General features: G+C 46.6%; 1 protein-coding gene across 2 annotated transcripts; it reads left to right on the plus strand.

The window, feature by feature from the left end:
- The first annotated feature begins 7,118 nt into the window (after positions 1-7,118).
- On the plus strand, positions 7,119-8,626 carry LOC111200270 (transmembrane protein 45B-like). Of its 2 annotated transcripts, none has more exons than XM_022690911.2 (3): positions 7,119-7,490; positions 7,606-7,940; positions 8,012-8,626. In XM_022690911.2, exons 2-3 carry the CDS (start codon positions 7,606-7,608, stop codon positions 8,457-8,459), a joined length of 783 nt encoding a protein of 260 aa, XP_022546632.1. In that variant the 5' UTR covers positions 7,119-7,490; the 3' UTR covers positions 8,460-8,626. The 2 variants fall into 2 exon arrangements, with proteins under 2 accessions (XP_022546632.1, XP_022546631.1); XM_022690910.2 differs by having other exon boundaries at positions 7,121-7,490; positions 7,602-7,940.
- Positions 8,627-15,401: the final 6,775 nt, after the last annotated feature.

Here is a 15,401-nt window from a genome sequence, read left to right on the forward strand (position 1 = left end):
TTAAAGAATCGCACAGCAGCAAGTCACAAGTCCTTGAGACTTCTTGATCGAGTTGACGCCGAGCTGGAGCAAGACCTCATCCTACCAAGTGTAAACTGGATCCTCCACGTCGACGGTTCATCCACGAGTAAAGGATCAGGAGCAGGAGTGCAATTGCAATCACCAACAGGAAAACTCATTCGGCAGTCATTCAGTTTCGGTTTTGCGGCATCAAACAACGAAGCCAAGTACGAATCCCTCATCGCGGGGCTCCGTCTCGCCAAGGCGGTGAAAGCCAAACGAATCAGCGCTTACTGCGACTCTCAACTCGTCGTAAGCCAATACCTCGGTGATTACGACGTCCGCAACGAAAGGATGGACGCCTACCTCAAACTCGTCCAGGACCTTACGCGAGACTTCGAGTTCTTCGAACTCACGAAGGTTCCTCGCGGAGAAAATGTTTGTGCCGACGCCCTCGCCGCTCTGGGGAGCAAGCTACACGACCAAGTCAAAAGGACAATCCCGATCCACAAAATCGAGAAACCAAGCATCGACACGAAGGCAGAACAGGAAGCGATAATAGCAGTGATCAACGACGCAATGGACATCGACGAAGCGGAGTCTCCCTCGCAAGATGATCACCAATAGATTGGCGCAAGGAACTCATCGATTACCTCGCGGAAGGTTTACTGCCCGTCGAGAAATGGGACGCCCGGCGACTGAAACGACGCAGCACACACTACGTCGTCATGGATGGGGAACTAACCGATGGACTGCAACAAAGGTACTACTCAAATGTATCGCCGGCGAAGAAACGAGACTCGTCATGGCCGAAACACACGAAGGAGCAGCCGGCAACCATTCAGGCGGGCGAGCTCTCGCACTAAAATTTAAAAACCTCGGATTCTACTGGCCAACCATGAACGCCGACTGCGAGACATACGCGCGCAAATGCGATAAGTGCCAGCGCCACGCCAAAACCATACACAGCCCAACGGAGTTTCTCCACACCTTGACTGCTCCATACCCATTTATGCGATGGGGAATGGACATCATTGGTCCGATGCCGGCATCTCGGCAAAAGAAGTTCATCCTGGTCCTCACTGATTACTTCACAAAATGGGTTGAAGCCGAAGCCTATGCCAGCATAACCGACAAGGAGGTACAAAACTTCGTCTGGAAAAACATAATCTGCCGACACGGGCTCCCATACGAGATAATCACGGACAACGGTTCGCAATTCATCTCGCATCATTTCAAGGGCTTCTGCGACAGATGGCGCATCCGACTCAACATGTCGACGCCGAGAAACCCGCAAAGTAATGGTCAAGCCGAATCGACGAACAAGACCATCATAGACGGTCTGAAGAAACGACTCGACTTAAAGAAAGGTTGCTGGGCAGACGAACTTGATGGTGTCCTGTGGTCCCACAGAACCACTCCTCGCGGAGCGACAAAGACTACACCCTTCTCAATGGCCTACGGCGTCGAGGCAATAGCTCCCGCAGAAGTGAACGTGACGAGTCTGCGCCGATCGCGAATGCCACAGAACGCCGAACTCAACCGCGACATGCTCCTCGACGCCCTCGACGACATCGAGGAAAAGCGCGACCAAGCGTTACTCCGTATCCAGAATTACCAACATCAAATCGAGAGCTATTACAACAAAAAGGTCAAGTCGCGCCCTCTCAAAATGGGCAACCTTGTCTTAAGAAAGGTCTTCGAAAACACTAAGGAGTGGAAAGCCGGCAAGCTCGGAGCCAACTGGGAAGGACCATACAAGATAGTCGAAGTCATCAAGCCAGGAGTATACCGCCTCGAGACTTCAACAGGCGAAGCAGTACCGAGAGCCTGGAACTCCAAACATCTCCGCCTCTTCCATCCTTAATCAAGGCAAACACCAACCCGAGTAAATGGTCCCAAAGGCCACTTTTACTCGCAATCTAGGAAACGAGTAAATGCGCCCCAAAGGCCACTTTTACTCGCAAAAAAAAAAAAAAAAAAAAAAAAGAATCGAGTAAATGCGCCCCAAAGGCCACTTTTACTCGCAAAAAAAAGAATCGAGTAAATGCGTCCCAAAGGCCACTTTTACTCGCAATCTAAGAACTACGAATGGCTTGATTCACGTAAAGGGATACGTAGGCAGCCCAAAGAAAAAGGGTCCAGCCGAAATAAAAATAAAAAAAACAAACCCCTCCCCGAAGATCGATCTCCGAAGCAGACGATCACTTAAGCGATGCCTACACGAGTACGCCCCGGCTCCTCGAACAAATGTATCGGCACTCGCATCCCACGTTGAATACGTCCTGATCAGACACATATTCACGGGAGTCGACCGCGTTGCGACCTAAACCAACACGGCCGAGACAATGACTCCAATTCATCCTATAATTAACTAAGTAAGGTCTGGCCAACCAAACGCTTGAAAATTACGATAGGATCGACTTGGAACCGTCAAAGTCGAAAATTCTTAATTAACGATTAAAACTCAAAGCGGCAAACAATCGCGACTCAAAGAGATCGACCGAGACAAAGTCATAATGAGCTTAAATTATAACGATTCGATGTCTCGAACAGCATTTACACCGAACGAACAGAGTCACTTCAAATCTTGAGAAATCACGATTTTGATAGACAAATCTAAGTTAAGTAAATCAGTTCAAGCGACTAAAAGAGGTCGAGATTGCAAACAAAACAACAAAATAAAAGCCTCAAAGGCAGAGTTTCGACAAACTACAACAATGAGTCATATATGACTCGAAAGATACAACAAACAAGTAAAGCTAATCCTCTCGGTCGCTCTCGCGATCGTTAAGGGCAGATAACTCTGAAGCCCGGACACTCGACTCACGAGCAACAACCTCCTCATTGACTCGATGAGATCCCTCGGCCGAAGTATCCGAGAGCACAAGGACGGGAGCTCCATCTTCAGCAGCGTTGGTCCCTCGATTAGGCGTCTCCCCCTCAAACGCAGCCGTAGAACCTTCAACAAAGGGCGTCGGGTCATCGCGACGTTCTTCGATCGGATGAGAAGGCGGAGCGAGAAGATTCGCTACGGTTTCGGAGTCGATCAGGCCGGCGTTGGATCCATAGGGGTCGAGACTCGCCAAAATCCGAGCATCCACAAATTGAGAATCTAGTACAAGAGGAGAAAGTGCGAGATCTTCCTCGGGTATCTCGCCAACCTTGAGCTCCTCGGCCTCCTGCTCGTACTTCTTCTCCTGCTCCGCGAACAGATCGATCGTGGCTTGCAAGATGTCGCTCCCGGCCCTTTTCAAGGCCTCAAGGCACTTCCTGGTCCCGAAGGCTTGGCTATGAAGCAACCGGGCCTTGTCGTAAAGATTTCGCCTTTCTTCTCGAGAGCGAATCTTAGCGAAGCGACGGTTGGCCTTAGCAGTCATCTCAGCCTCGACTCTTCCCCTCTCCTTCGTCACTTCCAAGATCCTGGAGTCTCTAAGGCGCTTCATCTCTCTTTCGTGAGATGCAGCGAGCGAAGCCTTCTCGCCCTCAAGCTCGGCGTTTCTCTGCTCGAGCTCATGAATAACGCCGCGAGATGCATCCAAATCGGCTTTGAGCGCATTTCTTCGAGCAATCGCGCGAGTAACCATCCCGTTGAGTCTCTCGACGTTAGCCTTCGATGTATTGAGCCGACGAGCAGAAGCTTCCTCTTTCTCCGCATGCTCCTTCTTGGCCAGCTCAAGTTCACTCGAAACTCCTTTCAGGGCAGTGTCGTATTTGTCGATCACGACGTTCATCGCGCTATCCCCCTAAAACGGACGAGGAGATGAAAATCGTAAGAAAGAGCCAAGTGATGAGACCAAAAAAAAAAAAGAGATCGAAATGTTTACCAGCAGCTTCGCCCTCGCAGCTTCCTCATATTCATTCCCGAATATGAGGTCCTTCACGGCAGGTAGAGGCTTCGCCCTCCCCCTGAGTTGGCGAAGGAACTCTCCGCACTTCTCGGGAACATACGCCAGAGGGGCCGGCCCCTCGTAGTGAAAGGAGACCTTGTCTGGAAAGTTAGCCCCGGGAACCCTCCTTAGGATGGCGGAGCCGCGAGAAGACGTGCCGATCTGAACGGCCCCCTCCCCAGTAAGAACTGGAGTTTCCTCGCGAGGAAACGCCAAAGTAGGAGATCGTACTTCATCGTCGATCTCGTCGTTGTGCCTCCTCATCAAAAGCGGCGACTCTCCGCTATCTTCCTCGGAACCGTCCGGGAGGGCGGCATTAAGAGAAGCCTCAGATCCATCAGCTTCCCCCGCATCATCCTGCTCTCTCGAGACTTCAGCCTCAGAAACTTCCTCTTCGGGATGAGTTTCTTCCTCCTCTTCTTCCTCAGCTCCAGTTGGCTCCTCGGATCCTCTGACCGAGCCTCGACAGACCTCTTGGTCTTCTTCCTCTTCTTCTTCTTCTGAGGTTCACCAGAAGGGGGAACATCGCTCGCCTCCTCAGTACTCCCCTCAACTTCCGAGTTACCCCTCTTCCTCTTCCTACCCTTCCCCGTATTTGCAGCATCGGAAGGGGGAACCTCGCCGGCGCGAGGAACAGCCGTCGAGGGTCCGCCCCCGCTAGTCAGCCCCAGTTGGGCAGCTAGTATCGCGCTTAAGTCAGGAAGGGTTCCCATTCTCTTTGCCTCGGTGACTTGCTTCTGGATATCCCTCGGAAAAATTTCTAGTCTCTTCTTGCGAATAGGAAGAGCTGTCGGAAGATCAGATCTCCACCCCCCTGAAAACACAAGGCAGAAAGGTCAGCACGCGATAAATAAACCATACGGCCAAAAGAATACCAAAAACGGCGAGAGAACGCACTTCGAGCAATCCGGTCTTTAAGCTCGTAGGTTTTCTCGACGGTGATCTCAGACCAACGGTAGATTCTGAGTAAAGCGACGGCTTGAACGCTCTTCAGGAAATCCTCGGGATAGACAGGAGACGTAGGATGGCCAACTGCGAACAAAAGGAAAAGAGAGTCTCATTAAGAACAACAAAGTCAAACGTAGTTCGCGACAAGATACTCTACCACAAGAACGGTTCCAAAGAACCCGATAGTCCTCCTGAGGAGGCTCCTCGAAAGCCGAGTCGTCGGATTTGAGAGAGAAATAAGAACGCTGCCAATTCTGCGTCTTGTTCGGATGGCCGGCGCATACGTTACAGTTAGGTCGCATCTTCACCGAGTAGGTTCCATCCTTCATGTCGGTTATCGAGGTCATCTCCTCGAAAGACCTGACGCTCATCGGCATGTCGATCTGCTCCGCTAAAACCGATAAGGTGACGGCCAGTCGCAGCGAGCCATTCAACAATTGGCTAATCGCGATGTCTCGCCGCCTAGCGTACGCGGTGATTAGTCGCGGGATCGGGAACCAACAGCGAGTGTCCCCCTGGAAGTAGGATTCGTATACTGTCTGATATCCAATCGGAGGCGACCAAGGTCTCTGCTCCTTCGTAGGGATAAGGAAGGTTACGCCTGTAGCGCCCTTAGCCCGAAGAACCTTCTTCACACTCCTCGGGGTCGATTTGGTCTCTTCTACGCCCTCCCAATCTTGACCAGCCACGAAGGCAGGACGAAGTAGGTCAGGCAGAAGCCGCGGAAGCTCCTCGAAAATCCCGTCGGGATAGAAGGTCGTCGGGACTAACTCAGCTTCAGGGTCGTCATTTCCAGAAGGATCATCCTCCATAGGGCGAGCTCTCAAAGTAACCGAGTCGACAGGCATCGCCCCGCTCTGCCCGTCTCTCGCGCATTCCGTCGCGTCTCTCACAGCGACGTTCTCATTCCCTTCCCTCGCAAGCCTCGTAGCATCTGCGACCAGAAGCCTCTGGGAACGAGATAGACCGACAGTGTCCATCATCGCCGCATGGTGGATAGACTCGAGATCCCCGATACGACCTCCGTCGGGATCCTTTGCCGGCGTCGACGTCGCCGCAACCGACTTTCCTTTCTGTTGCCTCGAAAATCTCTGAACCGACGACATGGTGAAGCAAGACGGCGAAGATCACGTCGAACGAAGACTATAACACTTAGAGAGATAAAGGAAGGAGAGAGAAAGTACCTTTGATCGCGGAGGAAACTTAAAGAAATGAAGGGGAGTCCGCGTATTTATAAGGAGAAGAGAGGGAGGAATTCGAGGCGTCATCATTAGGTCTATTCGGGCCTAAATAGGCCTCGGAATTCCCCCTAAAAACCCAGCGGACCCTCGCGGCGTTTCGACTTCTCCATGCACTCATGAGGGGTAAAAGGGGGAAAGATTCGAGATGTCATGATTAAGCCTAAATGGGCCTAAATGGGCCTCGAATTTCCCCCAAAGACCCCAACGACTCCCGCGACTTTCCGGCTTCTCATCTTAATTTACCTACGGTTATCCTAAAATCGGCTAAACCGATAAATTAATTAAGATTTGCCGATCAAAATCTGGGAGCCTGCGACTCAACGACTCCGAGAGAAGGCATTACCGCGGCCTTTCCCGCGATCCATCGACCCATCACTTCAATCTCCCGACAGGACTTCTATTCCTTTGAACCCTCGAGTTCCAGAATCCATCATGAGCTAGGCGACTCTTCGCTCACTGATGGACCGGGGGGACTTACTGTAGGGGATGGATTTAATCATCCCACAAGGCCCAAGGAATAAAAGGTCCGGCCCGGACCAGGGAAAGTGATGGCTTGGGTAGTCAGCTTAAAAGGTCAGTCTCTCGGCTCGCTTCTACAGTATCTCGAGCCGAGCGACTTCGACTAAGAGGCACCCAGCTCGGCGACCGCTCGGATGAACGCGGGCCTCTCGGCCCAATAAGGAAGGCCACGAAGACGACCTAAATTAGGTCAAGAACGACACATCAGAGGACTATATAAGGAGAAGGAAGGGGAACGAGAAGAGAATCCGAAATCATCTGACTAACACTTGGCGGCTAGATTAGGGTTTTCACCTTTGCTCCATCTTGCCGTTGTTTGTACTTTTCCGGTAGCTCCCCGAGTTACCGGCTTCTTCTCTGTCGCACTTTCTTACCTCTCTTGTAACCGACTGATTGTCTCTTCCGACCATAATAAAACGTCTTTGTTAAACCCACGTCTTCTTTACTACCGTTTTCCGATCAAACAAAGATCAGATTCTCTCCCATGTGAGTTGTGAGTTGTGAGTTGTGACTTGTGACTTGTGAGAGATGATGAATGTTTTTTTTTATTAACGTTTCCTCTATGATTGTCTTATTATTGCTCATCTTTTTTCAATTCTCAAAGAAAAAAACGCAAAAGTTCTTATTTTTACGCGACCCTTTTCGAGAAGATTTCATTTGTTTTCCGTTTCGATCCATTTTTTTTCTTACTGGGAAAAAGTTTATATTTTTCCTTCCTTCATCTGATCCAAAGTTTCTATTTTTATTGTTCTGTTTCTAAACGTGTTCTCTCTTCATCTGATCCAAAGTTCTTCTCGGTAGCTTCAAACGTTGACCGACTTTGTTCTATCTCTCTCTCTGATCCAAATCTCCACAAAACGAAGAAGAACCCTTGATCTGCTATTTCTCAGAGGTTCTTATTATATTCCTCGTTTTAAATCTCTGCCCTTGTTAGCTCTCGAGTAAACTATGAATCTCTTAAGCTTTACATGAAACTGATCTTTAGTTACTTTCTCTTCTTCAGGAAGATGGGTTCTTTCAAAGGCCATGCTTTGCCAGGTACATTGTTCCTTGTGGTTGGAGTATGGCACATTTGGAGCTCTGTGGTTCGATTCATATCCAACCCCAACTCATTTCGTGTTCGAGTTTGGCACCCTGTCCCTGCTTTCAAGTACTTGGAGCTCTACGTTGTCACCATTGGCTCGTTCATTGACTTGTGCATCGAGTTCTTCTACTCTACTCATCTCAAGTTCTTTGTCAATGGTGTACTGAATCCTTCACACATGAACGACTTCGAGCACTCAGGGATGCTTCTCATGTTCTTCATCCTCGGCCTCATCGCTTTGCTCTCCGAGAAAACGAGGTACCATGTTCGTGTAATGATTACCATTCATGTTTATAGATCTATCATGATGTTTTTCTTATTTCTCTTAGGTTGCTTCCTCTGCCACAAGAAGCTCTATGCCTAATTGCTGCAACAGCTTTTACAGCAGAAGGTCTTCTCTTCTTCTTCCACTCCACAAGCCACAAAGGTCTTGAAGGTTATTACCACCTCCTCCTCGTTTTTCTCATCGGTCTCTGCGTCATCTCCTCAATCGCGGGAGCTATCTGCCCGACCAGCTTCCCAGTGGATCTGTGCAATGGCATTGCAATGACTCTTCAAGGACTTTGGTTTTATCAGACGGCTTTCACTCTCTATGGCCCTATGATGCCTCAAGGCTGCGGTTTGAAAGAGAACTCTGTCGTCTGCAGATCAGTTGATTCCGTTGTCTCTGGAGAGTTTCTGGCAAACTTTCAGCTCTTCTCTTTGGTTCTTGCTGTTCTTGTCTGCCTTGTGGGTTCATATGTTTTTGCAGCTTCAAGATTTGGAGTCAGTAGATGAGAGATCTTTAGGGAGTAGAATCTATAGATATTTTTGTTGTTCTTCTTCTCTTTTTCTTACTGAGTTTTTGTAGCTTGAAGATTTAAATTAGAAGAAGATACATGGCCGGCATTAACATATCTGACTATGATGCTACATGTCTTAATCTAATAAATGGTTTGTATATATTCTGCTCTCAAGAGGAACCTAGTGCCTCTTTCACTTGTCATTACATTAGAGACTCGAGCAACTCATTTATAGCAGCAGAGTACATTGGGATCCAAACAAAACTGAAGATTACATGACAGAAGAGGCAGTTCCAATCTTAAAGTCAATGCTCTGGTTGCAAACTCTCCTCTACAAGTACGTGATCGTACCCCCCGACCTTCCACGCTCACCTTGGTGGCTTGCAACCGCTTCTTCTTCGTTCCTTTCAGCTGCTGCAGTTTCTTGTTCATCTGCAATTTGTTTTTTTTTTAACACAAAAGAGCCAGGTTAAGGAAAGATTCCGAGGAAAGAAACCTTTATATTTTGTTTAAAAACTGTGAACATAAGTTCTCAGATTTGGTAGCTTGTGAATGAGAGTAAAGGAACATGAGACTTAAGTTTTTCAAACCAAATTGGTAACTAGATGGTATTATATCCCTTCAGAGAATTTAAGTTGATGGCAAGAGACGTATAAGAGTGAAAAGTTTAATTAATGGTAAAGAGGTGTGTTTTACCTTCCCTCAGTCGACGCTGGTCCTGAGTGACCTGTTTAGCACGGGCTCTGACCTCATCAGGCAGGGTCAATCTGACGGATCACAAATTAAAGTCCAACGGGGTTGCTTCTGGCGGGAGGAGGAAGGGAAGGAATGGAATCGTTTCCGTCATGGAAATTTAACGGTCTCGATTAACAGTTAAGATCTCGCCTCAAAAATGCGCGGTATCTTCCTAACGAATGGTTAGCCTTTTTTGTTCATGTAGAAAAGGGAGCTTAAAACTTGAACAAAACTTGAGTCTAAAATCAAAGAGAAAGTCACCTAAGAAGTAAGAACTTGCTCGATCCAAGCTGCTTTCAATTCTTTGAACTTCTCTCTACTTCTTTTCACACTTGATTAGCGATTGTGTGTTGTGTCTGACTATTCGAAAACGCAAACACGAATGGTCAATTTTCTAACCCATTCTAGAAATGTTAAATGGGTTGATCATGTTATCGTGGTGTCTTTTTGATGTTACGGTCGCTTATGTAACTGATGAAATAATCTAGAAAAAAAAACATAAATAAATCATATCACTGAGAGGCCAAAACATAGCATTTATAATAGAGAGAAACATCACATGCATTCTGCTTTATCAAACTTAACCCCTAAAATAAATCCTTAAACATTACTGATATAACCATGTAGCCTCATCAAACTGATATTGCCACAATCAACTTCTTGTGAAGATGAAGTTTCCTTGGGATAGTAAGCACAACATCGCACCACTCAACCTTCCCATAAATCTCATGTTCGTTGAGTCGTTTGTCAAGAGTAATCTCAGCACACCAAATCATCATCTTAAAACATGTTCTTGTATCCCATGAAACCGCAATCCTCCCACCATAATTCACCAAAGTAACACCACTTGGTAACTTAGGCAGTTCTTCCAAACCTTTCAAAATCTTCCAACAGTTTTCCTCGTCGTCATACCATTCAATCACTTTATTCCTTCCATAACAGTACATTACGTTATCTATCACCAGAGCCGTGCTTACAGGCTTTTGAAAAAGACATTCGCCTAGAGCCCCCAAATTTTGTAAAAATTTTAGGGCCCCAAATTACAAAAAATACTTTTACATGGTAATTAACATATTCTCTTAGTTAGATTTTTATTTTTATTTGAATTTAAATTGGATTTCTGTTTAAAGTAACTATGTTTGTAATCAATTTTGCTATATTTTAAATAAAACTATAAAGATTCTACTTCTAAAAAACTGTAAATATTTGATCACATTGGTCTTTTTTTTATATGCTATGAGTTAGACTTATTTTATATATTTATGAGAATTTGATAAAGAAAATATAATATTTTCAAGATATAGTTTATTATAGTTAATTTAAATGCTAAGATTTGCATTTTTGACAGCTACCAACATTTCAGTCAAAAATTTATATCTTTGTATTTATATTACAAATTTATACTTTTTGTTCATGATTTAAAATTTTTATTTTATAAAATTTTGGTGAAGAAAATTTAGAAAACATTTATGTAATAATTCAAAACTTTTGAGTATTATATATCATATAAAATATATTTTTGAACTCGCCTCGGGCCTCCGAAAACCTTCGCACGGCACTGTCTATCACACAGATCGCCGTTCCTATATAATTTATCTCCCATCCTACCGCATCCCATCTATTTTCCTTAGGCTTGTACACCATGTTCTTGTCTCCAAAAAAATAAAAGGTTTCCTTTGATGGCTCCACTTTCAAGTATATATTCACTAAAGGAAAGTGAAGAAGATAGAGTTTTGCTGAATAACTTTCTTATTTTCTTAATTTGGTTTGATACAAAGTTGATCTATTTATGCAGGAAATGTAAAACCCTAGAGCACGCACAGGTGTCATCATCAGGTGTCTATGAGATCATCTAAGGCTGAGAATGGATTTGACAGCTCGATCATATGCGCTCCTTCAGTCGTACGAGTAGCAGCTGGCTTGTGTACGCTGCTTTTGGTGATCGTCGACCGTTGAGAGCTTTGTTGACTGGATGATGACAAAACCTTGACAGGCTGCTTGCTGGGCCTATGCGGAACTTGGGCTTTATCATCAGACGGAATCAGAATGGCCTTGCCCTTCTGTTCTGCAGTGAAGCGTTTTGGCAAAACCGTGTCGTTTTGCTCACTTGCCGGTAGAGTTCCTATAGCCCCCCTCAAACTTTGCGACGGAGGTTCGACGACGCCAAGTTTGGATCGGAGACTTTGGAACGCCGCCGCCGGAAGAGACTTAGTGAAGATATCAGCAAGCTGGAAGCGAGCTGGAATGTGACGAACAACAAGTGCTTTGAGAGCTACTCGCTCTCTCACATAGTGATAGTCAATCTCAAAGTGCTTCGAGCGCTTGTGGAAAGCTGGATTAGCGGTGAGATGCACAGAAGATAGATTATCACCATATAGTTCCGGAGTGGTCTTCATGGGAATCCCGAGTTCTCGCAAAACAGAGCCAATCCAATGGAGTTCTGTTGCGGTTTCAGACAATGACCTGTATTCTGCTTCGGTCGAGCTGCGGGAGACTGAATTTTGCTTCAGAGATGACCACGAGATCAGATTGGAGCCAAGGAAGGTGCAGAATCCTCCAGTGGAGGAACAGCCTCCCCAATCACTATCACTGTAAGCTCTCACCGCGAAATCTGTTTCACTTGTGAAGTTAATGCCAAGTTTTGTCGTTCCCCTGATATATCTGAGGATTCGTTTCAGCAGATTGAAATCCGAGACAGACGGGGCGTGCATTTTCTGACATATGTAGTTGACAGAATACTGGATGTCGGGTCTTGTTAATGTCAGGTACTGAAGTTTTCCTGTGAGACTCCGGATCCGAGAACAGCTCTTTTTGTTGCGGGATTTGATTGAGCTGAGTAGGGAGTGGTGTGGCCACAGGGTTGCAGTCTGACATTGCTGCCACAGCGAGTATGTCCTCAGCATACTGCTGCTGGTTGAGGAAGAGACCATTAGCATGGAAGATCGCTTGAATGCCAAGAAAGTAGTGCATTTGCCCCAAGTCCTTCATCTTGAATTGCTTGCTGAGTGCATCCAAGAATATCTCCATGACTGATGAGGTGTTTCCGGTGATCAGCATATCGTCAACGTAGAGAAGAAGCATGATGACATTCTTCCCATGAGAGTAGATGAAGAGAGAGGGGTCTTTGTAACTGCAAACGAACCCAAACTCGATGAGATAGTTACTGAATTTATCGAACCAGGCGCGGGGAGACTGTTTCAAGCCGTAGAGAGCCTTGTGAAGAAGACACACGTGATTGGGTTTGGTCTTGTCTACAAAGCCGGCTGGCTGCTTCATGTAAACTGTCTCATTCAAGTCGCCGTGGAGAAAGGCATTTTTAACGTCCATTTGTCGAATGTGCCACTTCATGACTGTGGCTGTATGCAGGATCATACGAACCGTGGCAGATCGCACCACAGGACTGTATGTCTCAAGGTAATCAACTCCTTCTGATTGATTGTACCCTTTAGCCACTAGTCTTGAGCGTAGGGACTTGACCGTGCCGTCAGTGTTTAGTTTGACCCGATAAACCCATCGATTCCCTAACACGTTTGTTCCCTCTTTATAGGGAACGAGAGACCATGTTTTTGTTTCTTCGCAGTTGCCAATTTCTTCATTCATGGAGGCATTCCATCCAGGATGGCTTAATGCTTCAGCCAGCGTTCGAGGTTCAGTGTATGACGCCTTCTGTGTAAGTAATGCATAACGCGGGTTTGGTTTGACTATTCCATCCTTAGCTCTTGTGATCATTGGGTGAGATGTTGATGGTGTAGGAACTACAACTGATGCTGTCCTGCCTTGCGTAGGTACATAGCTGTTGCCTATAGAAGCAGGATCTAAGCCTGACGTACACTCAGAACTATGTCCCACACAAGGAGTAGAACCAGTAGAGGAGGCTACAGACGACGGAGAGACTGGAGTTGCGGTTGTGGAGGACAAAGGTGGAAAGTCTGAAGCTGTGAACAGAGGCGCTTGCGTGAATTCTTGCTGAGGGGCAGGAGAGAAGGGCGGAGCAGCGGGTTTCGAAACAGCAGGTGACACAGGCAACACACTCTTCTGCCAAGCCGTAGCTAAGGGAGTCTTGGGAGAAGGATGCAGCTCTGAGTATTCTTTGCTAAAGGGAAAATGTTTCTCGTCGAAGATAACATGGCGCGAGATATACACTCTTCCAGTAGCAGGAAGTAAGCATCTGTATCCTTTATATTTTTCATTGTAGCCTAGAAAGACACATTCTAGAGATCTTGGATCAAACTTGTGATGTCCATAGTCTCCGAGCATTGGATAACAAGCACATCCAAAAACTCTAAGTGATCTGTAATCCGGCTTTCTCTGATGTAGTAGCTCGTAGGGACTGTGAGAGCCTTCAAGAGCCGTGTGAGGTAGAAGGTTGCTGAGGAAATTAGCAGTGAAGAAGGCTTCTACCCAATACTTTTGAGGTAATTTTCTGTGAAACATCAGCGAGAGACCAAGTTCCGTTATTTGTCTGTGTTTACGCTCTACTAAGCCGTTTTGTTGTGGCGTGTAGGGACAAGAGATATGCTGTTGGATTCCAGAGGTTTGAAGAAGAGTGAGGAAGGAGTTACTGATGAATTCACCTCCTCCATCGCATTGAAAGGTTCTAATGGTGGTTTGAAATTGGTTTTGAACCAGGGTTTGGAACTTAACAAAGGTATGATAGAAATCTGATTTATTCTTCATAGGGAAAAACCAACAAAATCTTGTGAAATGGTCTACAAAGATGACATAATATCTAAATCCTTGCACAGACAACACCGGTGATGGTCCCCAGAGGTCACTATGGATACGCTCTAGCGGTCTTGTTGCTACAAAGGAGGACGCTTCAAAAGGTAAACGAGAACTCTTCCCAAGTTGACATGCCTCACAGAGACTCTTGGTGCTTTTATTGATGAAGATAGACTTGTTTGCAGATAGTTGCTGCAGAACATGAGGATTGGGGTGTCCTAACCGCTGATGCCAGATCTCATCTGAGGCGGAGACTTGTCGCGAGGAGAAGAACACCTGTTGAGGAGATTCTGGCAGCTTATAGAGACCCTTATTACGGCTTCTTCGAAGAAGTAGCTGTTTGGTTCCCTTATCAAACACACGGACATCATCACAATCAAAGACAAATGCACAAGGGTAATCCACAGTAGCCTTTGATACTGACATAAGTGATTTCGCAATATCAGGACACACTAGAACATCAGTGAGAGGAAGAGTACCTGACGTGGTAGCAATAGATGCAGAGCCGGTGTGAGTGATTGGCAGGAACTCGCCGTTGCCAACCATGACAGAGTCAGAGCCTGTGTAGGCCTTAGAGTACTGCAGGTGTTGAGGGGAGTTCGTGACGTGAGACGTAGCTCCGGAGTCAGGGAACCACTCGTGACCAGTAGAGTTGGTAACATCAGTAATGCGAAGAGCTGCTAGCGCATTGTGAACATCCTCCATCTGATAGGTGTTATCAAAACGGTGCCAGCACTTCAGAGCATGATGTCCAACGCGGCCACAGATCTGACAAACCGGTCTTGCTTCAGATTCGGAGGAGACAGAGGAGTTGGAGGAGGGAGACAAATGTTGATGAAAGCCTCGTCCCCTCGTGGAGTAGTTTCCTCTGCCTCGACCTCTTCCACGGTGAGAGTTGCCTCGTCCTCTGTTAGAATAGAACGCCAAATGAGGAGTAACGGAGCTCTGGCTTGCGTAACTCTGAAGGCGGTCATCATAGCTGGTGAGACGTGGGACAACTTCTTCAAAGGTCGGAGTTGGGAAGGAATCCATAGAGCTCTCAATGGTGGTTTTGATAGGCTCATAGTTTCTGTTTAACCCATGAAGCGCTGCAAACACTTTCATGCGTTCTGGAACGGGACTACCAATGGAGGAGAGCTAAGAACAGATGTTCTTTATTTCCTTCAGGTACTCATCCATTGGCTTCTCAGCTTTCGACATAGTTTGAAGTTTTCTCTGGAGCTCAAACAGGCGAGAGCTTGTGGAGCGGTTGTAGTGGCTAGCAAGAGAGTTCCAGACTTCCAGAGACGTTGAGCAGTCTATGACTACACTGAGGATGTCTTCAGAGAAGGAGCCAAGGAGCCAAGATTTCACCATTTGGTCTGTTTGAAACCATCGGTGGTAATCAGGGTGCGGAGCTTCATCGTTGTTGCCGTTGATGTTTGGAACAGGGATGGTAGCGGGTGGTTGAGGGTTCTGACCAGTAACGAAGCCGCGCAGT

The sequence above is a fragment of the Brassica napus genome, chromosome A5 (assembly GCF_020379485.1).
Source record: "Brassica napus cultivar Da-Ae chromosome A5, Da-Ae, whole genome shotgun sequence".
Taxonomy (NCBI): Eukaryota; Viridiplantae; Streptophyta; class Magnoliopsida; order Brassicales; family Brassicaceae; genus Brassica; species Brassica napus.